Raw genomic sequence first — 24494 nt, 5'->3', positions numbered from 1 at the left:
CAGGAAGTGGGGTGCAAGGTTTTGGGAAGTATTTTGGGGGGAAGGACGCGTCCAAACAGCTCTTCTCCAGTAACCAGTATTAGTTTGGTGGTGGTAGCGGCCAGTCCAAGGACAACGGGGGGAATATTTTGTACCTTGGGGAAGTTTTGACCTAAGCTGGTGAAGATAAGCTTAGGAGGTTTTTCATGTCAAGGTACCTCCCCCACTCTGAACTCTAGGGTACAGATGTGGGGACCTGCATGAAAAACCTCCTAAGCTTATCTTTATCTTATTCTTTATCTTTATCTTTATTTCTATTTAGAAGTAAATAGAAATAAATCCCCCCTGTAAAATCAGGATGGTAGATATCTTACAGGGTAATTAGATTCAAAAACATAGAGAACCCCTCTAGGCAAAACCTTAAGTTACAAAAAAGATACACAGACAGAAATAGTTATTCTATTCAGCACAATTCTTTTCTCAGCCATTTAAAGAAATCATAATCTAACACATACCTAGCTAGATTACTTACTAAGAGTTCTAAGACTCCATTCCTGGTCTATCCCCGGCAAAGACCCAGCATACAGACAGACACAGACCCTTTGTTTCTCTCCCTCCTCCCAGCTTTTGAAAGTATCTTGTCTCCTCATTGGTCATTTTGGTCAGGTGCCAGCGAGGTTACCTTTAGCTTCTTAACCCTTTACAGGTGAGAGGAGCTTTCCCCTGGCCAGGAGGGATTTCAAAGGGGTTTACCCTTCCCTTTATATTTATGACACAGGATAATACACCATGGAAGGCAAGAGCAGGAACATAAGAATGTCCCTACTGAGTCAGACCAATGGTCCATCTAGCCCAGCATCCTGTCTTCCAACAGTAGGCAATGCCAGGTGCTTCAGAGGAAATTAACAGAGCGCGCTGTTAGGAGAGTGCTCTCAACCCATGGTCCCCTCTGCAAGTAATAATCCATGCTTGTCAATGGGGGAACTCAAACACTGGCTTAAAGCGCCTCTCAGGCTGATAATTCTCCCCTAGTTACAAAAGCAGAATGATCCAGTGACTGTTTGAGTCAATCTAGGTATCTGTATGGTCCCATCCCTGTGGTATCCAAGTGCCAGTATCACTCGGGAAGGGAGCTCTGGGCTCCTAATTGGCTACAGTTAGGTCTGGAGCTGTCTATTTATTCTGCACCTTAAATACAAGAGCATCCTTCCAGAACAAGAATAAGAGGTTAGTGTGGTCTTAAAGGCCAGTGAACGCTAATAAGTCAGCATTAAAGCCTGCAGTGGTGTGCCAATGCACCTACTGTATTGCAGCATGCAAAGGCTGACTGAAAAAGATGCATATGAAGGCATGAAAAGTAAGAGCAATGCCTGCCTCTCTACTCATCCCAAAAATAATCCATCAAAGATGCAGCATTGATTTAGGTCTTCTGAACAGAGGCCAAACTGCGAAACGTTGTCAAGTTCAGAATCAGACAGCCTCATAACGTTAGATTTATATTTTTTTCATCATGTGTTTGGTTCTGGCCATTCATTCATCGTCATATTTATAGGCGCATTTGTCTGATTACCTGAGCCAGGCAAAAATCTTCCTCAACAAAGTGGGCCAGAACCTCAGCTGCTGTATAGCTGCAAAGCTCCATTGATACACTATGTTGATTTACGTACGCCAGTTGAGGGTCTGGCCTCCGTAATCACAACTCACCTGATTTCAGGCTTTATCCCAAACTTGCCACAGACCAGAATTGTGTAACTTACAAGGCATTCCTAGGCCCAGTTTTGAGCAAAGTGGCAAATTTATGGCAAACCATCAGAATCATGGTGGATTCGCAAAACAGCATTGCCAAAACTGGCTGTTTTGACCAGATTCCACTTCAAAATTTTAGGAGATGTTAGATGTCAGAACTCAAAGCACACACAGACTGAGAAAAAGCGAAGATGCTGTCACTGACTCTGAGGAAGTGAGATCCACAAGCTCCAGCTCGCTTTAAATTGTCTACCTTCAATAATGTTTCACGCTTCAAGACATACTGATCCATCAGCGAGTAGAAATTTGTGGTGTTGAAAATTAAGAACACATATTTCAGAAATAATACTTTATAATAAATGTATTCCCTTTCCTCTAGGAGACAATGTGAAGGAGCCTGAATGTACGTTTGACAGACATGGAGGAGTTGGTGTATTCCAGACAATGAAACAGTTTAAAGAAACTGCACACACTTCATCCCGAGAGACTTATTATTTTCAGCATTAAGTGGGTAACACCATATTTTTGATAAAATGCAGTTCCACATTAATATAGCTGATTGTAGATGTGCTGTGAGCTTACACACACAGATCTGACGTCACAACTGTCCCTGAGCAGCCTGGGTCTGCATTTCTTGTTCATAAATAAAGCCCAGCTACAGAAGATCTGATATTGATTTCACTGGCTAAGAGCTCCATCTAATGCCCATTGAACTCAACGGAATGACTTGCACTGGATCAGGTCTTAAATGCCTACATATGTCAGAGGAAAGGGTGTGAATGGTACACGCCCTATACACTAGAATGCAACTGCCAGGATCACTCATTTATTAGGGAAATCATTCCTTAATGTTTCCTAAAGTCAATGGGCCTGACTCTTACCCCAGCCTGTGCAAAACTCATGTGCATGGGCTTTGCACAAAGCGAGGGTATGATGCAGCCTGCCATGCTGTGATGAACGATCAGAGACATAAAGCCCCCTCACTCACCTCTAAATCCTGCCTTAGAATCTTTGGTCCAAGCAAGAGCTGCACTGGTAACTTGCTAGAAGCTTGAAGTAGGTCAATACATGTTTGATATGGAGGGGCTGCTCACAGAAGGAACAGATCTCAGGACATGTTGCTTCCTCTTGATCCTGCAGTCACTGCCAGCAGCTCCTCTCCATAGCAAAGATGGAGACCGATATATTGCAGGACTTGACAGCGGGCAGTTGTGTCACAGGCCACACTTGTTTGATTCAGAATTCCTCAAGCTCTTTCCTCCTCATGAGAAAGCTTCAAAATTTTCTTTTTGACCCATGCATGATCTGAGCTCCTTCATAAAAGGTGTTCTTGAATCATGACAAATCCATGACTACCACAACTAACATTAGCTCTCCCTGCACCAATCTGCTGCTCCTGCAAGGTCAAGTGGCAAAGTATTCCGGCTCTTTCCGGGGGAGGAAGAGGATGGAGAGCTGCCTATGACAGGGATCACATTTCCAGGAAAAGCTTTCCTTGGGTTTAAGAGTCTCCTGTACTGTAAACAGGGGTGATATTGAGTCAGAATTTCATGTTAAAAGTTTATATCCTCCCATCCTCAATTAGCTGCCCAGGCATTCAATTTAGGACTGGATTAAAAATTTTCCATCTAAGCCTCTTTTAAAAAAAACAAAACAAAACAGAAAATTGGATTTTCAATAAAATAAAGCAGTGGTTCTCAACCTGTGGCTCATTCAGCGCACAGCTGCAGCTGTGACATCCTCAGGGCCATACAGGTAGTATATATATTGAATGCGGCCCACATAACACACAGAGAGCTGCATATGCAGCCCAATGATAAATAGGTTGAGAACCACTGACATACAGTTTTACATGAAAAGCATCTGTTTTTTTGCGGAAAATTGAAATTTTTTCAGATGTTCAATATTTCAACAAAAACTGAAATATTTCAATTTGGATATACTACCTTAGTGCCTGTTGGGAGTTGTAATGTGGTCATTTCATATCCCTGATTTTCTATGGGCCAGGCTTCCCAGACAGACTACATCTCCCATGATGTACCATAGCCAGGGATGTCCATGATGCACTGCTTCTGGTCTCCATGAGGGGAAACTATGGTGCATCATGGAGATATAGTCAAAAATTTCAGTGGGGGGGGGGGGGGGAAGCCATTTGCTGACCAACTGTAGTTCAGATCACTTTGACAAGAGCTTGTTGGAGCTCTGCTATGGCAGTCAGGCTGTTCAGAGAAGTCCTCCTTCCTGTTTCTTTGGAGCCACCTATTGGATTGTGCACTACACAGTCAGCATGAGGCAATAAGAATCCCTCACTTAGAAGAGCTACTCATTCGGTAACAGATGAGCCATTGAGAGCAATGTCTAGAAGTGAGATGAAAGAAAAATGCGTTTCACTCGATTCTCAGTTTCTCATTTTTTTTTCATGGCCGTAAAAAATCAAAAGCAAAGAAAACCAAGGCATTAAGTGTACGACGTGACTTTATTATATGAATTACTATTAAACATCTTTAAGAAAAAAATACTTATAGAAATAAGTTCTAAAATAGCAACACTCACAAACATCACAGAAATCTTTTTTGGTTTTTAAACCATTTCGTATAGAAGCGATACAAATGTCACTGAATATTGTACATTTTTATAGAAGAAATGCATTTTGGCTTTCAAGCCTGTCTTTGTGGCCTTTCCACTTGTTAGACCTGAATTTTTAAAAAGGAAAAAAAAACACCCTTCCTCCTCCATTACAATGGTATTTGGTGCTCCCGGGACATTTGGAAATGGTTACAAGGTTACATCGTTTAGAAAGACTGTGTCACGACTAGGATCTAAAAGTGCATTGTTAGAACACATTAGCTAGCATGTCCTAAAAGTCCTGCATAGACAAGGCAGCGTATTCTGTTAACACATGCTAAACTATGCATGTTAACATATACACTGCCTTGTCTACACTAGACATTTAGTAGCTAGCACTTGTTAGCTACCACATGCTAACACCACACCTTTAGATCCTCATCTCAACAAAGCCAGAAAGATGTGAACCCCGCAGCGTATCAAACGCAGATCAAGGAAGTCATGTAACAATATTATTCTCCTCCCATTCACTGCAATGCTAAGTTTCTAAAAACCACCAAATACGCTTTACTCTGCCTGGCTTTTTATATGCCTACAATGTGGGTCAGTGGAGAGTCACATCTCAGTATGGGCTCTGTCCTGGGAGGTTCTGAGCACTCAAAACTCCAACTGACTTTGAAGAGAGTAGAGCAGTGGTTCTCAACCTTTTTTCATTTACAGAACCCTAAACAATTTCGAATGGAGGTGCAGACCCCTTTGGAAATCTACTTTCTGTATATATAGTTGAATTCTGCTCAGTTTTCAGTCTAAGTCTTTTGTGGACCCCTTAGACACAGTCTGCAGACCCGACCACAGGTTGCAAACCACTGGAGTAGAGAGTACTCAGCACCTCACAGATGTGTTCAGTACAGAGAGACTGAGGGAACTGGGATTGTTTAGTCTGCAGAAGAGAAGAATGAGGGGGGATTTGATAGCTGCTTTCAACTACCTGAAAGGGGGTTCCAAAGAGGATGGATCTAGACTGTTCTCAGTGGTAGCTGATGACAGGGCAAGGAGTAATGGTCTCAAGTTGCAGTGGGGGAGGTTTCGGTTGGATATTAGGAAAAACTTTTTCACTAGGAGGGTGGTGAAACACTGGAATGCATTACCTAGGGAGGTGGTGGAATCTCCTTCCTTAGAAGTTTTTAAGGTCAGGCTTGACAAAGCCCTGGCTGGGATGATTTAGTTGGGTCCATTTAGTTGGTCCTGCTTTGAGCAGGGGGTTGGACTAGATGACCTCCTGAGGTCCCTTCCAATCCTGATATTCTATGATTCTATGATCTCCAGATCGGCCCTAATAGAACAATGAGGCAATAAGTCGCCTCTGGACTAGTCTCCAGCTGTGCCGCAGCTGTGTCGCTGCAGGCTTTTAAGTGTAGATATAGCCTGAGATTGTATTAAGAAGATGACCTTGGGGAGCTATGTTAACTAACACAATGTCTTAGAAGTCAGCATAGAGAGGGAGAAGTTGTGCTAAGCACTGTGACAGCTGGCCGTGGTTAACCCTATGGTTCTAGTCGGATTTACCCATGACAAGATGATGAAATGTTAAGCACACCTTGTCCTTGTCTATAGTGACTGTTAACACATTGTTAGTTAACATGACTCCATAAGGTTGTGTTATAACACAACCTGATTTCTAGATAGAGACCAAGGAGTAAAAGATTTCAATAAACCTAGCACTAATTTAGCAGCGGTGCAGCTGCTAACATACAACACGTGTGTCCTGAGGAACAGGTGCATTTGTATTTTTCCCTTCCCACTCCCCCCAATCCACAAAGCACTTCCTGGAGACCAGACTGTCTTATAAAAATGCGTTTCTGCTGGGACAGGCAGCACAGTTTCCTACCAGCAAGAGTCTGAGCTTCTGTTTGTTCGGCCGTTGATGCCTTTTTGCATTCATGGAAACTTAGCTCAAAGTTAAGCCCTCAGTAGCCAAGAGAAGTTGGAACTTTTACAAGCTGATCTGATTCCAAGCTTGATTTTCTTCCAAACATGCAGAGCTGCTTTAGGAGAGGGAGAAACAGCCAAGCACTTATTAAAGTAGGAGCCAATTAAGGATAGGAAAAAGGGGGTGGGGGAGAAACAGACCTTCCAATTCTAAGGCTGGGGATAAAAGTCCCTCCTCCTCCTCCAAAAGCCCATCTGTTTCCAGTGGTAGTGCTCCAGCTTCACCCTTAGCAACCAATACGTATGTATGGACACACGTACTTGGGGCCTTACCCTGAGTGGTGCTGAGCAATGTAGCACCCACTGATTTCAAAGGGGCCAGTGGGTGCCTGGCAGCTCCCAAAATCAGGCCCTTAGTCGCTTCCTTTCTCTGAACAGCCTCAAAAGCATATTCCAGGAACCTCATATACTGCATGCTGCAGAAGCTTCCAAGCCACTGAATTCTTGTCTGAGCACAGATGACCTCACTTGAAACTATTCTAGTCCCTGAAGCAGGCAAATTTCTCCTCCACTCAGGAGGTTTTACCAAAAGACTCATTGATGCTCCTCTCCCTTTTATTTATTTTTTGAAAGGAACAGACACCAAAAACAAGCTCAGCGTGGGGGGAATTTGAATCTTTAGAGGATCTTTAGTCTTTGAGAACCTCAAAAGTTGCTGAGATCCCAGGGCATAGCTGCTGTCCACATCCTGATTCAAGTCTCCATGCACTTGCCCACTGCACTGTTTGGGATTTGTAGCAGCTCATGTTCTGACTGGGAGGTCATGGGCACTATATGCGACAGTTGAGGAGTTAGTGTAATATCCAAATCACGTTCTGTCAGGAGAATGTGTCACTTCAGCAATAGACACATGGACCCTTTCATCAGGAACCTCTTGAAACTCCGTGCCACACAGACTCGAAGTCCTGCACTGAAAGGAAGCGCTGTGTGTGCCTGAATCCACTTTTGCTCATCCCTACTAGTTCTGAACAGTGTATCAAATTACTCAGGCCCAGACGAGGAAACCCACCACTGCCTTCGTGTTTCCATTGAGTAGCTTGATTGAATGCCAGGTGCATGGAACAAGAGCCTCATGCTCAGCAACTTTTAAAAAGAATCTGTCTTGGCACATGCTTCAAAGGCATACAGATTCTCCAGCAGATTTTGAAAGGAGCCTGTCAGGGAGTTTAAGCCTGCAATGTGGGCTTTTGTTACAAAGCCTAATAGAAAGGCAATGAAAAATGTTGGACTGATTGCTTGGATCGGTGTGTCTTCCTGCTGCTTTTGCACCCAAACGTTGCAGCGCTTGTGCTACTGCATGGGACCCAGAAAGTGAGATGGACTAGTCTATTCTCACTGCCCAAGCTTAGAAGTAAATAGACAGTATTGATGTAGAAAAGAAAACTTGCTTGGGGGGAGTTATTTCAGTAATTGACACTGCTGTTTGTAGCACAGGGAAGGAATTTTTTTTTAACTATTTTTTTTTAGCCTGACAGTGTCCATTTCGATTCCAATGATTTGAGCATTACTTTTAATCCCCCCAATGTTCCACTGTGCCACCAGATTCCAAGCTCTCGCCCGGAGGAGGGATGTCATCCTCTCATTGACTGGCAAGCTCTGAACCAATCTCCTCTTCATTTCATGTTATGAGAACTGCTCTCAGGTCTGTGCCCAGAACTCCCAAGACCATATGGGCTCAGCTAAAGAAAACCCACTCATGTCTCAACTTGAGGTCAAATTCTGATCCCACTGAAGTCAGCTGTGAGACTCACATTAAGCAGGATTTAGCCTATGATGTACAAACTCAGAGGTGAATCAAATAAGGCCCCAGCTACAATCCCCTCCCATCTAATCTGGTAAGTGTTTCTAGACAGCCAAAACTCATTGCCTGCTACATAGGGAGCAGCCAACTGTCATGAACAATGCAAATGAGAACCCGTGGGATATGTTCTAATTCAGAGATCAGCAGTGAGAACTACACAGCTTTGAAATTCAGCCTTCCCCCACCCCCCATTCCTACTCTGTAAAGGTACCGTACTATCACAAGAGCAGCAGCACAAAGCTAGAGGAAGTGGTACACTGGAGGAGAAACTGGACCCAGCTTGGTGTCTAGTTCAAGGAAATTTTATTCATGCCTGAGGCAAAGGTTTAATTCAATGTGAGATGCCCAGGAGAAGGCCTTTTCTTTTTCAAAAGACGATTTATATTATCCTGCCTATTACCTGATCTGGATCCTGGCTTATTATCTCTTAGTAACAGTAACAATAAACAACATTTTTCAGGTCTTTTTTTATGTGCGTAAAGTTACATCACATTGCTACAGTGATACGTTTAAAAATGCGCAAGCCAGAGCCCCGCTTTTCAATGTATTATTGTTGTTATTGTTTTTAATTCATATCCAAACCATGTTTATATCAAAGAGGGTGAGGGATTGGCCATTATTCCCACAAGCTTGAAATCCATTATCTTCACTGCAGTGACTGAGAAAAATTCAGATCAGCTGCTGATTTTTGGCTGGATTTGCTGGATAGGAAAGAGGTGTTTTCAAACCCGCTGGGAAGAAAAAATTGTGCCTCACTTTAATACTTGTACTTCAGAAAAGGATGATAGTGGGGGAAGCCAAGGAAATTGTTTTTTCTTTGCAGCCATCTTCTTATTAAGACTTTAACAAATAAAGCCCAGTTCAGGCAATGGATCTGGGATCTAGAAGAGAAGGGTAGGGAGGGGGAAAGGAAGAAGTGTATTCAGTCAAAGCTGCTTCACTCATGGTGCTGAAACAAAGCCTGTCACTGTGCACTGGATGTTTTTAAACCAAGCCATAAGGATTCACTGAACTTGATGCATAGGAACAGGCAGGCATGAATACTGGAGCCTCTGCATGGTTTTCATCAGTAACCTCATGCTGAGTCCACCCACATACGTTCTCCATGGAGAGCAAAGAACAGGAAAGAATTGGCCAGACGGTTTCTCTTGCATTCTTCAGTACAAAGGCCAAAGTACCTGTTGCTATCCACACAGCAGCTATTAATGGGGCTGGAGGGGCAGACATCTGTACAACAATGGCAGAGTAAGTCCCTGTGGGTGACATTCACCCCAATGCAAGCCCCATGTGCAAGGCTTTATGCACAAAGACCTACCTAGATCCTTAACACATAGCACAAAGAACTCCACACATCCTCTCTGAGGCATGGTGATTTTCACCCTAAGTCATCAAGGATGTTGTGGGGCCAGTGCTATCAGCTGTAGCTGAAACAAGAGGAAGTAATCCATCCTGTGAAAGCCAGGGAAGAACAAACAGCTGAAGCCAAGACAATACCCTCTGTTTCAACTTTGCGTTGGAGCACCAGGGATAAAGCTCAAGCCACTTGTTTTCTCCATGACAGCATGCAACAGATCCTTTGAATTTTCTTAGGTTGGCACTTTGTCCATTGGCCCCATTGTCTAACCTACATCACTCAAATCATTGGGGGGCGGGAGGGATGGGCTTGCAACAGGATAGCTGATCTGATTCCTGTAACTAGCTGCACATTACCCCCAAACACTTCTTACCATTTATTGTCCTTCTTTCGGCCTCTCTTCTTCCTCGTGTAGCTGCTGCCTTCTTGCTTGGAAATCCTCATCTGAAAGGCATGAGACAGACCTGTGTGGTCAGAACTTCAGGAGATCCTTTCCCGTATCTAAACAAGCTGGGTGGCAAAGCTGCAGCAGTGTCAGGGGACTGGAAGGGCCTGGGAATTGCAGAAGGATATAGGTGACTGTCACTCTTGGGTCACTGGTTGGTTCAAACCTGCCCCAGGCTAGCAGTGAACAAAGCCACTACTGTTAGATGGCAGTTCCATGTCCTACATGGAATGAGTAGGTGAGTATCAGCCCATTTCCTACTGCATGAGTGCCCACCTGTACAGCTGGCGCCTTGGTTGGCTGCCTCAGCAGATGGGCCTTGGTGTGAATGGGCTATGGAGACTGTACCACCCTCTCACCCCTTGTGGTGCTTCTCCTGGGTCAAGGGAAGAGGCTACTGCTGTCGTGCTGTCCTGTAGACAAATAACGGACTTCAGGTCTCGGGGATGCTGATCCAACACCTTTCACCACTGGGTTATACTTCTGTTAAATCTACGCATGCCTGTTGCAAAGCCGCAGCGAGTGTTACCCACCCGAACCTACAGAGGGTGTTCCTGGCCCTTGGGGAAGCAAGCCCCATTTTGTTTGGTGATCCCATCATCTGATGAGGAACTGAACTAACAGAGAACAGGGGGCTGGACAGCCAGAACACATGGTGGAAGGGGACCAGGAGGAAGGGCCTGCTCACCCCAAACCTCATTCAGATACCTTGGGGAGTTAACACACAGATGGAGAAGTATCCGTTGTACAGTACAGGGTTTGAAATGGAGGAGCCTGGCTAAAAAGTGGGGGAGTTCCTCATCCTGTCTCTGGCTTGGGGGAGCTCCCCCATGCTATTTCTGGTGCAGAAAGAGCTCCCCCATTCCTGTTTCACTCTACATTTAGCCACAGGGATGGTCCAGGCCTGCTAGCTCTTTGCGTTAGGAAAGGGCGACTCAGGGAACAGGTTCCAAACAGCTAGCGTCACAGGCAGGAAGGAATCTGCAAGAAAGGAAGCTCGATTTTTGGTGTGCAGCCCCTGCTATTTGGGGTCACAAACCCACACACACCAAGGCAGTGGGCAAATCAGCTGGAGACTTGCTCTCTAGCAGAAACAAACATTGTCTTACCACACGAGTTTCCTTCAACGTCATCGAGAAGATTAGCTGTGGAAGCCGCTGTCCCCATGCTGCACTCTCTGTTAAGGAAAATGTTCGACAGCCTGGGAAGTAAATTACAGACTCGCAAACAGCCCATCACAATTGACTCGAAGAATTGGGGGTGGTTCCCAGGTATGTTTCCAGTTGCATTCTGCTGCTATCTGGCATGAGATCCGGGTCATAACAGAACAGGGAGGCCATAACAGTGGCACTCAGGTACCAAGGCAACATACTTCGGAGAGTATTAACGCAGCCACCCTAAGGAGAGCAGTCTGGGGATAACAAAGCCCTTTTATCTCTAGGTCTCTATCCACGTGCCAGCTAAAATGAAAATGGAAAAGAAGGGGAGGAAAAGCTGATAGACGAGTCACCAGCATGGTTTCTCTTGCATCATTGGTATTGAGCAGTGTCCTAGGACTCCCATGATAATTATTTAGCACATGTGCTTTTGAAATTAACATGCCACTAGAGAAACTCTCTCCACAAAATACAGTTTCAAGGGGGCTTCAGCAACAAGCGAATCATTTTAGCTTGGCTCAAACCAGAATATCAGCTCCAAACACACCAAGACTTCAGGGGAGTTCAGAGCTGGGTCCAAATGTGCATACACCATGAGCTGTGAATGTCTGCTGTGGCTTGGATTATGAGGGTTGCAAACATGTACCTTTTGGTTACTGACATTGTTTTCTCCCTGAGCTATAGCTCCCTTCCACGTGCACAAATCTTTTCCCTAGTTTCAGGGCTTAAGTGAGATTTAAGTGGTGCATGGACCAGGGATTCTCTACCTTGTCTATACCAAGAAACCTCTTCCCCATGCCAGGATCCTCCCCCCCCACCCATCCTGTTAACCTCCCCGCCATTAAAAAAATATGGGACGGTCAGCATGGTTGTGTCCCCCTAACCCTTTCCTTTACCCAAAGGTGGAGAACCCTGGCATAGGCCTCGTTCTAGCCCTTTGCAGCAGAGTTTTATTCCAAGTTGTGGGACCTGGACCCATCCCTGGGAAGCTCAGTGTGACCAAGGGGTGGGAGGACAACGTCATGTGCTGAAAGGATACACCTGGTGCTTCAGTAAGTGTTTTCTTTTTGACTTCTTCATCTTGGTCTTCTCTGAGAAAGCTCTGGCAAGTTCAAACAGCTTCTTACGTGTAGCTGAAAGGAAACAGGCAGGTGAATGGCTTGCTCTTAACCAGCCATCAAAAGTGGATAGCAAACAACAAGTATGACAAGTGCCAAGTTCCCATGCCATCCATTTGGGATGATGGGGCTTTGATTCACCCTCTACATGCTGAAGGGCAGGGGATGACTAAACCAAGATGAATTTGCCTGCTTGAATGCACAATGCCTTACTGCTTAGCCTTAGGAAACCAAGGACCAATAAACCTTTCCAGGCACTGGTACTAGTTTCAGTGATCAGAAAGAATATAATTTGATCCCTGCAGGAAGGATTCAATTGACTACACAAAAGGTCTGACTATTCAGACTTTTTGATTGTGATTTCCATGACATTCTTCATCCATGACTAAGCCAAATTCCCTCTCTCCCCTCACCCCCACACTAAACAAAGCTCAAATAAACTGTGGCCCATGAGTCAGTCAAACTGCGTGAGGTGCCCAATTTATTTTACAACAGGAGAGTAGCCTGTGGCTTGCTGGAAAGAAAGAACAAAAGTGGGAAGAGTTTCTATTAACTCCTCATTCTCTAGCCTCTATTTTATTATTTAAACAGAAGCTAGAAAGGACTTGCTTCTATTCCCAGGAAGCCCAATCCAATCCGTGTCATGGAGTTGTGCCTACAATACATACATTGAAGACAGGCATACACACAGGCTTGCAGCATGAAGGAGCATGCCAGATCTGATGTCAGAGCAGCCAGAGCAATTTAGCCAGTTTCAGCACCTATAAATGGCAAAACCCCACTCCATTGCCTGTGTCTACCGGAGGAGACACCTAACTGATCTGCCTGCGAGTGGCAGAGAAAATCCATCCAAGCCACATGTGTCATCTTCTGGGGTGGGGTAGGAAGAAAAGAAAAATGGATTCCACTTGAAGAACAAACTCGTTCAGGGAGCAGTGCTGCTCCCCCCACATCACGGGGACTCTCTTCATGAGTGATGGAACCTAGAGCATGGCCTCCTTTACTGTTTTAACCCACTTGCTTGCTGGAGATCTGGTCTCATCCCCAGCCTAGACAGACGGGGCTAAGTGCTGACAAAGTCCTCAGTGCTGTACATGACGGTCCCTGCCCCAATGAGCTTAGTGCCTGGGGGAGAGAGACATTGAAAGCAGGGCTAGAGAGGAAGCTTTGGTGGCAGGGACTGTCCCTTTGTTCTGTGTTTGTACAGCACTTAGCACAGTGGGGGGCTGGTCTGTGACGGGGGCTCCCAGGTACTATGGGAAGGCAATTATTATTAATGTGCTGGGACGCTCAGAGGAAGGAACGTCTTGAAGTTTTGCTTTTCTTCTTAATGCCCTTCCTGTTGGCATTGTGGGAGGAATGAGTCCAGAAAAGGCATGTGCTGAGGGGAGGGGAGGGGAGGGGAGTGGCTCAGGGACTCGGGATGCAGAGGGCATTCCTGGCACAGGGCTGCACTGAGGTGAGCCTGGGAGAAAAAACAGGGGAATGAGCCTAGCATGGCTGGTGTGGTGGTTGGGGGCTTCCTGTGAAGCCTATCAACAACATTGCTGAAGTTATCCAGAATGCAACGCTAGGCACTCACCAGGAGTCAGACACGCATTACTACTGTGGCAGCTTCCTCAAAACCAAGCTCTCTCATAAGTTTGAAACAACTGGCACAGGGGAGGTTGGTCCATCTCTGACCAGGGCTGCACCCAGGCCAGAAGGAAAGCACAGATGGGCGCAGAGTGTGGGTCAGAGGATCCAGAAGTCCAGGATTACAGAAGGCAAATGGAAATCAAACCCCAATCTGCTCCAGGCTTTGGAGATGGATGAGTGCAATTTGGATTTCCGTATTTGATACTCCCAGTTCATCCTCGCCAAGCTTAGTGCAGCCTTACACAGCACAACGTATTAAAGCCCCTTCTAATCAAAAGCTCAACTCCCAGCTGAACGTGCCTTGCCCTGTTAGAGTCACGGGGTGGCTTGACAAACATGAATAACTTCTGAGGCTTGGAGGGGAGGTAAGAATCCCGTATCTTCGCAGATCTGTGCATACCCGGGTACTGGCTTGCACATGCGCGCACACGCACACACGCATGCAGAGTGCTTTAGCAGAAAAATGCCTTAGCACTAGATTCAGTGCTAAAGAATCCTTACTGCTTCACCTCCTCCGCCTGCCCACCTACTGCCACGCAGCCTTCCCTCTGCCAATACAGAACATAGAGACAAACTCACATTTTCCCATGTGTTTCAATTTGTCCCTGAATAAGGCATCTTCAGACACAGCACTGCTGGCCTCGCTGGTTACAGGGGCTACATCACCTGAAATGCAAAAATCTGGTCACTAGGGGTTTGTAGGGGTGGAGCAGGGTGTGCAGAGAATCTAAGCCGAACCATCACACTGACCCAATTCCAGTTCCAGTGAAACAGCAGCCCTGCCACAAAGCAGCTGGCAAGCATCTCTGTCCTGAGCTGAATAAGACAGAGTAAGAAAAGAGCACACATAAAAGATGGAGACCAGGGAGAAATTACCAGCATTTCCTAGTGCACAAAGGGATAGTCTGTTCTGTCTCAATGAGACAAGCCAGGTGGGATGCAGACAGGGCTGGATTCTGGCGGAGGGGGGAGATGGGATGGGAGACAGGATGGAGGTCAGCAGATACAGTACTACCTAGGCCTCTTGGGATGGAAGTGACCCTCCACATTCAGCTGCTTCCAGTACAGCCCTTCCTTTAAAAGGGTTACAGATAAGAGATTACAGCTGTGGCTCTGTTGATTTCAACAGAGCTATGGGTGATTTCTGCCTGCCTGTGGCCTTGAATCTTCAGTGCTCTACAACTTTGCTACCTGTGCAGAATTAATGCAGAGCAGCTGTAGGTGCTACCACTCTGACCTGGCAGCTTTCACTCCTGTGCACAATGGATGCAAAATGACTACACAAGGTGCAAGGCCCTGCAGAATCAGGCCCCATCCATCAATGTCTGTTCATACAAAAAAAAATTGCCCTTTGCTGAACAAAAAGCCTCTTGCTTCTTTGAGAGAAAGTGACCCCAAGTCACCCAATCTGCTAATTTTATTTCTCAGTTGGTTATTAGATCATGCTCCAAGCCCATTTGCATTACCATGATGATACAGACAGTTAATTAAGAATGGAGAAAGTTTAGAAGTCTCAGCTGTACTAGTGCAGGCAGCTGATCTGGGTGAGTCACAGCTCCTTGTTAATCATATCCTTGTGCTTCTCGCCCTCTTTATCAAATCTGGGCACAATTGAAATTCCGTAACCTTAGCCAAAATCATCACGTCAAGCCTCAATGAATAGCTCCATTTGCCGTGTCCTGCTCTGTAGTTCAACATGAAGATACTGACAGACACCAACGCTGTCTGTCCTTTGGGGCAGCTGCTATGCAGTCCCTAAGGTTAATCAAGATTACTCAGATAGTTGGTATGCCTGCAAGGCATGATCCCTGGCTCCTGGGCTAGACAAGGGTATGTTTTGTTATACTTGGGAACTAGAGCATAGTTCTCTTCATTCTACCTCCACTCCCAAGCAAAATCTACATAGCCATGCATGGCAAGAGAGAAAAGGACCAGGATGGGGAATGAGGAGGACTCTTTTAGCCTTGGGCCAATGTAGAAGCAATAATGGTTTCCAAGTTTCATTTGATCAAAGCTCAAAGCATGTGCTAGACTCTAGCACTAAGGCAGAGAGAGAGTGGAGCCGAAAACTGCATCTTACTGTCTCCTTATTGCAACCTGACTGGAATCGAAGCTTTCTGAATGCTGAGGGATTGAGACAAGGCAGGCGCTATTAATACAGTATCATGTAGGCAGGGGGAAGTAGCAAATAGGCTAGCAAAGGTGTGCCACCCTTTTCTGGGTCATTTTGCCCATTCCCAGCAGCTCCAGCAACTGAGAGAAAACAGAGAAATTATCTGCTGCAGGATAGGAAACTTAAGGGGGAGATTTTCCAAGCAAAGACACGAATTAGGGCCTCAACTCCCACTGGCTGTCCCAACTGCCCTTTGTTCCTCTAAAAATCTCCCCTATAACTTCTGCTCACATCACACTATTTTTACAGTCATCAGAAGTCTCCCACAATGTCCCTGACGATACCCCCCCCAGGGGGAGAATCCCTTTCCAGCCCCAAACCTAAGGAGTTTTGGAAAGGAGAAAGGGATTGATGTCAATTGCCACCAAAAGGAAGGTTTTCACCCTCTGCCATTCATGTCACAAGATATGTCTCCACTGCAAAAAAGGTGTGTTCTTCACTCTGGTTAAAACAGCAGTAAAGATACGGCAACTCAGCTTTTAACTTGGGTTAGCAGCTCGACTTAAAACTGATAAAGCAGCCTGGGGCTGAACTCGAGCTGCTACCCAAACTGGCACATCTTTACTGCTATTTTAACCCAAGCTGGCTAATTTGGGTTAGAACACACTTTTTTTTTCTTTTTTTTTTTAAAGCGAAGACCTACCTGCAGTGTGGCCCTCTGCAGACAACGCAACGGCAGAAGCGTTAAAAATACGAGAGCAGCTGCCAGGAGATCTCTGTGATCATATGCTCACACACGGCTTGTAAATTACCTGGTTGTACAGAAGAAAAGCTGAATTCATTACTGACAGCAACACTGGTCGACTTGGATTTTTTTGACTCATACTTCAGTCGATCTGAAGAACAAAAAACATTCAATTAGCCCTGGGACCCTGAATCATTTATTCCATTCTTCTTGACCTAACCAGGCATTACATTGCACTCACTGCCAAGGGTGTTTTACAGCTTCAGTGTAACAAGGTATGGAATGAGGAAGGGAGTCTGGGGCAGGAGCAGGGGGAATTTTTTTTCTTCATCTTAAATTTGTTTTTATGGTTTATGAAAGGGGCAGAACTGACAGCCCAGAAGGCTGAAGTCCTAGTCTCTGTTTGTCAGAGGGTGCAGATGGATGGCAGGAGAGAGATCACTAGATCATTACCTTTAGGTTCACTCCCTCTGGGGCACCTGGCATTGTCCACTGTCGGTAGACAGGATACTGGGTTGGATGGACCTTTGGTCTGACCCAGTATGGCCATTCTTATGTTCTTAAGTCCTCCATCCAGAGGGTAGGTACAGCCTGGAAGGCAGTAGAGCCAGCTTCCCCACACTGCTCTGCCAATGTGCCTCATCCCGACAGGGACCATGCTGTAGGGCTGGCTAACTGGGAGCTGGGATTGAGATCCACCAATAGCATTGTTAAAAACAGGAAGTCATTTGGGCTGGCTGGGCTCAGCTGAACCCAAATGACTGAGCAAGCATCTGCTTCACCCAGAGGCTGGGTTTTTGAATGGAAAAGAAATAGCACAAAAATGTGACCATGCTAATATAATTAACTGAAGGCAAAAAATGCTCAGACTTAGGTGTCTAAACGGCAGACATCTAAATCCACATGTAAGCACCCAAATAAGAGCATCTTGAGTGTCAGAAATGTCGAGTACCCCTGACTGCATCTGAGGTCAATAGGAACTTGCAGGTGATCAGCACTCTGGAAAATCAGGCCCAAAGTATAGTGTGAGCTGAAATTAATTGCCAAATGTTGTGACTGGACTTAATGATGTATGATTTGTGAGAGCATTTTCAGAAATTTGGTATGTCACCAGCATGATGAAATACACTTAAAGAAATTGGCTGGTATGGTTTTACTTTCAGAAGCTGACAACTCTTGTCAGGAAAGATTTAAAAACAAATGGGTAATAATCCTCTTGTCTGTTAATTGAACGCATCTCTGATGGCGTCAGAAGAAGATATTCATGCTTCTGAAAATATGGATTCAAAGACAAATCACAACCCCAGATCATCACATCTTCTAATGCTGGGTGTGTTAAATCTGACCCTGGATCTTGAGTTTGCAGATAGGCACCAATCTTTATAGTGAGGCTGAATACAGACCCTGGGGCTGAAGGCCCTTTCCTGATCTAAAACTAGGGGGCATTTGAGATCTGGATCCCAAATGTGCAGCTTTGTTTTGAAACAGTGCAGCTAAGCTAGAATGGCAGCCTCAATGCTGCCTGCTCCAAGTTTGCAGTCCTAGCCTGGTTTGCTTTGTCCTGGGTTCCATCTGTCAGCAAAGTGAGCAAACACAGTCTGAAGTGAGGTCTGCTGTTCTGTGGAGGAGTGGGATCCCAGCTGGCAATAAGTGATAGCATAAGAACCCTAGGCAAGTGCTTTCCAAACAGTCTTTTTGCTGCGCTGGATAGCACATGCTCTCTCCACTGTTTCCCTCTGCCTCAGAGGAAAAGTGAGGCTACACAATGCTTGAGGAATCGAGAGAGGAAGAGAACTGTGCTCCCAACACTGCCGCAGGCTCCGAATGCTAGCGCTCTGCACATGTAAAGCCTCAAGCCAATTGGTGGTAGCTCTGTGCCTCCACATCCCAACCCCAAGAGTATAAGTTCAGACCCCTTCAAAACCAACATACAAGGCAGTCAAGCAACAAGTGAAATCCCATTTCCTTTACAACTGTTCCCTCTGACAGGATCAGACAGTTGGAGCACAGTGGGTATGAAAATCTTTGAGAGGTGCAAAACCCAGTGGGCTGTAGTCTCACTTGAAGAGCACTGCTCCAGAAAGGTATTTCAAAGGCTGGGTGGACCTGTTGGACAGTGTGTGTGCACGCGCACACACAGCTACTTTGTGCAGAAAGCTGTGTTACTGCAATATTCAGTTCAACTGTAAAAAGTCAGGCAAGGCAAAGCCTGAGGTACCAGCAGCCAAGTTAACTCAGTATGTGCACCTCTCTCGACTTACATTATATACACTGACCATATATCCACTATATATGTATTCAGTCACTAGTATAAGGCACCAATTGAAACAGTGGCCATCCAACACATAAGGCTAGTGTAACACTGAGGAACAATCCCAGATATTCATAGAAAGATGGAAATGTTTCCCTGTTGAACTGCTTTTTGAAAACAGAGAAGGCTGTCTGTCCAGAGCTGCTCAGAGGTTCAGAACACTGGAGCAGGCCTGGGGAAGATGGATTCAAGGGGGAGCTGTAGGCGAGGCAATCTAAGATGCACAATGAATGAAATGTATCACATGGCCCTTAATCACCATCTAGGTCCTACACTGTGTGTTGTATTTTGTGGTTTCTATTTGTTCACTTAAGCTTCACGCACCACCCATGTTTTAGCAACAGAGATTAGAGAAGCAGGCTGGAAAATAATAGTCTTACCATGGCAAAGGAGAGAAAATGAAAATCGTAAGTGAGCAGCTGATTTTCTGGCTGTGATGGACAGGAGGCTGAGCATTTAAATTAAGGCATTAGGATGAGCTTTCCCAAACCAAGAGTGAGACGTGTGAGTGATAAATACCATGATTGGTGAGATGAGCCAGACGGGAATATATTAATTAGCCTGTGTGTTCAGAATTAAAGTGACAGAGCAGAGAGAAAGTGGCTAGCTCATCATTCAAGAGACCTCAAGTTACCAAAACCACTGAACTTCTCCCTGTAGTGTCATCAGAAAAGCTGCTGAGAACAACTAGCAAGAGACACTAGATAGAATGTGATGAGAAGCTCTAGGAAACCCAGCAGTATTTTACAGTGACAGAGGTTACAATGACAGGTTTCAGAGTAACAGCCGTGTTAGTCTGTATTCGCAAAAAGAAAAGGAGTACTTGTGGCACCTTAGAGACTAACCAATTTATTAGAGCATAAGCTTTCGTGAGCTACAGCTCACTTCATCAGATGCATATCGTGGAAACTGCAGAGGTTACAATGCTAAAAGACTGAGGTGATCATACACCAAACCCAAGAAGAATTATCCTTTTTGTAGGCAGAGAGGGTTAAAAGGGAAATAATCGAAACAGCAATATCTGGGGGGGTGGGGGACGACAAGGATGTAATGATAAAGCCCAATCTTTGGAGACCGATCACAGCTGATGGAGTGTTTTGTCTAGGTCTTTCAGAAGAGGTGGGAGGAGGGGTCAGAGGATAATGGATGAAATTCGTGGTCTCACTGAAGTCAAGGGGAGTTTTGCCAGGATTTCACCCAATGCTTCTATAGGTCTGATGGTCATGAAAGGAGTATTAGCTGGTGGGGAAGATGGAAGGACTTTGCAGAGTTAGGAGAGCCATGAGGAAGACTATCAAGCCAGGCTAGAAGGAACAGAAAGCACCCCTGCCATCAGCTCCCAATGGATCCAAGTCTCCATAGCACTGCACCCTCAGCTTATTTACACCAATGCAGCGTAAGTGCAACGTGGTGAAAAACGTTGCCATTGTGGTGTAGTTGCATTTTGCACTCATTTTGTATTTGTGTAAATGATGACACTCAGTGTAGGGCAATGGAGAACGAGGCCCAAGGGCTGGAAGTTGCAGCAAAGGAGGAATTCAAGCATATGAAAAGCATACACAGAAGTCTCTGAAATGGCTTATCACCTCTCTCAAGGGCCAGGAGAAAATCCCGGTTCCTCTGGAGCTCCTTCATGAACTCTTCATTTTGTAAGAAGAGCGCAATTCGCTCATCTTCCAGGTACTGTTTCCACTTCCTCTCTTGGTCCAACGAGCCCTGGGATCTCTGGCTGCCCTCGCCCGGCACAGTCTGATGGCAACTTTGTGAACTCTGGACAAGAGTATGACATAAAGGAAGAGTCAATGAAGGCCCTGAGAAGCTCATTACAGTAACCAGGTAGTATGTGTGACTGTAAGACGGGATTCAACAAAGCACTTAAGCATGTGTTTAAGTCCCAGTGGCTTCAATGACACTGAAGCATAAGTGCTTTGCTGAATCAAGGTTTTAGCTCTTGTGAAAGGTGCTGGAATATCCACATTGAAAATTAAAGGTCCCTATCTATCAACAGAATCAGCACAGTTTAGACAACAGCAGGCTGTACTCCCATCCTCTCTATACTTCAGCCTTACCAAAGGGCTTCAATCCTGATCTTGGTTAAAGTGAAAATCTCTACTGGGAAAGGCAACTGTGACAAGGGCACTCTCTTCCCCAGCATATTTGCTCCCGAGCAAAATCAGCAGCAGATATGCTGACTATATGGTGCATACATTTTTCCTTGGCATTTCTCAGCCAGCCCAGAAGAGCCAACTCAGCTGTGGGATAGTGAGCGAGAGTCTCTTCCTCCTTGAGCATCATCACTGGAACTTAGTAAACACTTCTAATCAATTACACATGTACAAACTTACTGAAAGCAATCAGGCTACACAATGGGAGTCAATGAGGGGATAGTTTGGCCTGGCTTTATTGCTAGTGATGTGTGAAAAGGAAAGTACCCAGCTTGATTCTCAGGCTGAGTCTGCAGGGCTGGCTAGTCAGGAGAAAAAGTTTGTGGTTTGTCTTTTTAACTTGGAATCTGAGAACATCTAATCTGGAAATCAGAAAGTCACAATAAACGTGGAATCCCATTAAACCACTTTTATAGTCAGAGCCTCACTTTAAATACAAGTATTAGAGTTCTTCTGATAGCTAAATCAATATCAAACCAGGGCTGAACCTGGCTTTGACATGGGGAGAAGTGCAGAGCCTCTCGCAGATGGAAGCCGAAGTGGCACAGCTTTTATTTTTCCCATCTAGCAGCTGAAAATGCAATTTACCATCGGACAAATTCCACTATCTGAGACAAACCCTAACAGCTTTTATCTCTCATTTTCCTGCTTGTGCATGTATCTGTGCATGCAAAAGGGGAAGGAGGAGAAACATTCCATCCAGTAGCAATCTCACCTGGCCTACCATATTTATCTGATTTGTAGCAGAGGGCCATAAAAATCAATAGCCTACAATTCCTAAGGAAGGAAAAAGGCACCAGGACTTCTCTTCCCCCAGAGCCCAGTGAACAGGCAGCTTCCTATTCCCAGAAAGGTAATATAGCCTGAAAAGATGAAGCTCCAGAGCAATAATTTATGAAACTGTGGTAGATGTGCCTTCGGAGCCAAAAGGGAAGGGAAGAATCTAGCTGTCTACTTATAATTTAGCCCCCTTCATTGCATTTTCTGTCTCGCCTCTCCTAGCCTATAGGAGAGACAGCTTAATGTATGGATTTGTTTGCTTGTTTATATACATGTGAGTTGGGTGGGCAGAGAAAATACTGTGGGAAAGCTAAGTGGAAGAAATAAGCTTTGCATTTAGGTGTGCGAGTAGTTAGCTCAGTGGTCATTCTTGCTTCTTGCAGGAGACAGCTTCCTATTGCAGCTCTGGCAAGATGCATAAATTGATACACTGTGAGATGCCTAGCTATAGAGTTTTAGGACCATGCTAAAGTATGAAGTATTGATGCTGAAGTCCAAAGGCAGTTCACAAACCCTAATTTATATGGCACCAGTGAAATGAAGCTTATCTCTGGGGTGGGAGGGCAGCAGCCAGCCAGTCTGCAACATATTGTATAATAGAAGGGGACAAGGGAAATTTTGGCCAGGGACACCCAGTCAAACGCCTACTCCTATGAAAATTGCCATGATGCATCTTGGAAGCCAGAGGGTCTTAAAACACCACACCTGCTGCAAAGTTAAGGGTGTAAACCCTATAGGAGAAGGGTGATAGCTGAAATTTAAGTTCCACTGTGATATTTCTACAGGTTTGTAGAGTACTTGATTTTGGCACATCTTAAATTTTGGGATGAATTTAACCTCACAGCATCACTAGGTTTTCACTGGAAATGCCCCTTCATGGTAATTTATGCAGTGCTCAGTGGATCTACTTCAGAAAGATGAAGGACAGAACCAGCCCTGCTAGGATTTGAACTTGTCACCCTAAGAAGTCCAGGTGCTATATAGTTGAACACATTCTCCTCCCACCTGCACACTGTCCATCTGCTGGGGTAGGATGCGAAGGAAATCATCAGGAAGGTTGCCTAATAATGGTGGATTCCAGTTCCTGTACCGTCTGTGCACCTGAGGGCCACTGGAATTGGGTACATCAATCCTGTAGGCCAGGGAAAAAAGACACCGAGATGAGAAAGCAATCATTTCAGCATTCTGGCTCACTCTGCAAACTCTCAGAACCCAGCTCCTCAAGGTGTGAGTGCCCTCAATTCCCAGTGACTTGATAGGAACTGAGGGCCAACCTCAAGCATTCAAAAAATCACATCAGCCATCATCCCCTTCCCCCAAAAGATCACAAGCTTGGCTTTAAAATAATTTTAAACTAACTAGTTTGGAGTTCTTTTTATTTGCCATTGAGTTTTTGAGCCTTTCGGTGTTACCACTTTTTCAGGCTTTCCTCTGCTGGACATTCACACTTTGTTTTGTTTCAGAGTAGCAGCCATGTTAGTCTGTATTCGCAAAAAGAAAAGGAGGACTTGTGGCACCTTAGAGACTAACAAATTTCTTTGAGCATAAGCTTTCGTGAGCTACAGCTCACTTCATCGGATGCATTCAGTGGAAGATACAATGGGGAGATTTATATACATAGAGAACATGAAACAATGGGTGTTACCATACATACTGTAAGGAGAGTGATCACTTAAGATGAGCTGTTACCAGCAGGAGAGCGGGGGGGGGGGAGGAGACGAGGATGAGGGACAATGAGGGGGGCCCTTTTGTAGTTAAGGTGGGCCATTTCCAGCAGTTGACAAGAACGTCTGAGGAACAGTGGGGAGGGGGGCGAGTGGGGGAGGCATAAACATGGGGAAATAGTTTTACTTTGTGTACTGACCCATCCACTCCCAGTCTCTATTCAAGCCTAAGTTAATTGTATCCAGTTTGCAAATTAATTCCAATTCAGCAGTCTCTCATTGGAGTCTGTTTTTGAAGTTTTTTTGTTGAAGAATTGCAACTTTTAGGTCTGTAATCGAGTGACCAAAGAGATTGAAGTGTTCTCCGACTGGTTTCTGAATGTTATAATTCTTGACGTCTGATTTGTGTCCATTTATTCTTTTACGTAGAGACTGTCCAGTTGGACCAATGTACATGGCAGAGGTGCATTGCTGGCACATGATGGCATATATCACATTGGTAGATGTGCAGGTGAACGAGCCTCTGATAGTGTGGCTGATGTGATTAGGCCCTATGATGGTGTCCCCTGAACAGATATGTGGACACAGTTGGCAACGGGCTTTGTTGCAAGGATAGGTTTCTGGGTTAGTGGTTCTGTTGTGTGGTTGCTGGTGAGTATTTGTTTCAGGTTTTGTTACTCAAGATTCTCAGATAATGACACCAGGAACTGGGGTCTTAAGAAAATCATCAAATATTGTGAGAGTTAGCAACACTGTGAGAGTTATGCCTTAACTATGTAAATCACACCCACCCAACCCCACAAAGTACAGCACTGCATAATTGCCCATGAGCGTTCCTCTGCAGAGGGGAGGAAGAGAAGAGAAGGGAGGTGTTTTCTTCCTTCAAACCCTCAAGCATAGGGCCAGAGCTGAGGCAGGATACCA

The 24494-nt window shown here is 45.2% G+C and overlaps 1 protein-coding gene across 6 annotated transcripts in view; it reads right to left on the bottom strand.

Annotated features, from left to right (window-relative positions):
• Window positions 1-4226: 4226 nt before the first annotated feature.
• Window positions 4227-24494, bottom strand: part of CUEDC1 (CUE domain containing 1) — a 124479-nt gene continuing 104211 nt past the window's right edge. For all 6 annotated transcript variants that reach the window (XM_084650731.1, XM_084650732.1, XM_084650730.1 and 3 more), the window contains 8 exons: window positions 22912-23038; window positions 20548-20731; window positions 16718-16801; window positions 14372-14458; window positions 12076-12169; window positions 10989-11047; window positions 9808-9878; window positions 4227-8961 (listed from right to left, as the gene is read on the bottom strand). In XM_084650731.1, the coding sequence (XP_084506857.1) occupies window positions 9811-9878; window positions 10989-11047; window positions 12076-12169; window positions 14372-14458; window positions 16718-16801; window positions 20548-20731; window positions 22912-23038 (703 nt within the window). In that variant the 3' untranslated portion in view covers window positions 4227-8961; window positions 9808-9810. The remainder of the gene's footprint in view (window positions 8962-9807; window positions 9879-10988; window positions 11048-12075; window positions 12170-14371; window positions 14459-16717; window positions 16802-20547; window positions 20732-22911; window positions 23039-24494) is intronic.

The sequence above is a fragment of the Lepidochelys olivacea genome (assembly GCF_965140295.1).
Source record: "Lepidochelys olivacea isolate rLepOli2 genome assembly, chromosome: 17".
In the NCBI taxonomy this organism is placed as follows: Eukaryota; Metazoa; Chordata; order Testudines; family Cheloniidae; genus Lepidochelys; species Lepidochelys olivacea.
Note: the sequence above shows the minus strand (reverse complement) of the source record. Positions and strands in the feature narration are given on the sequence as shown.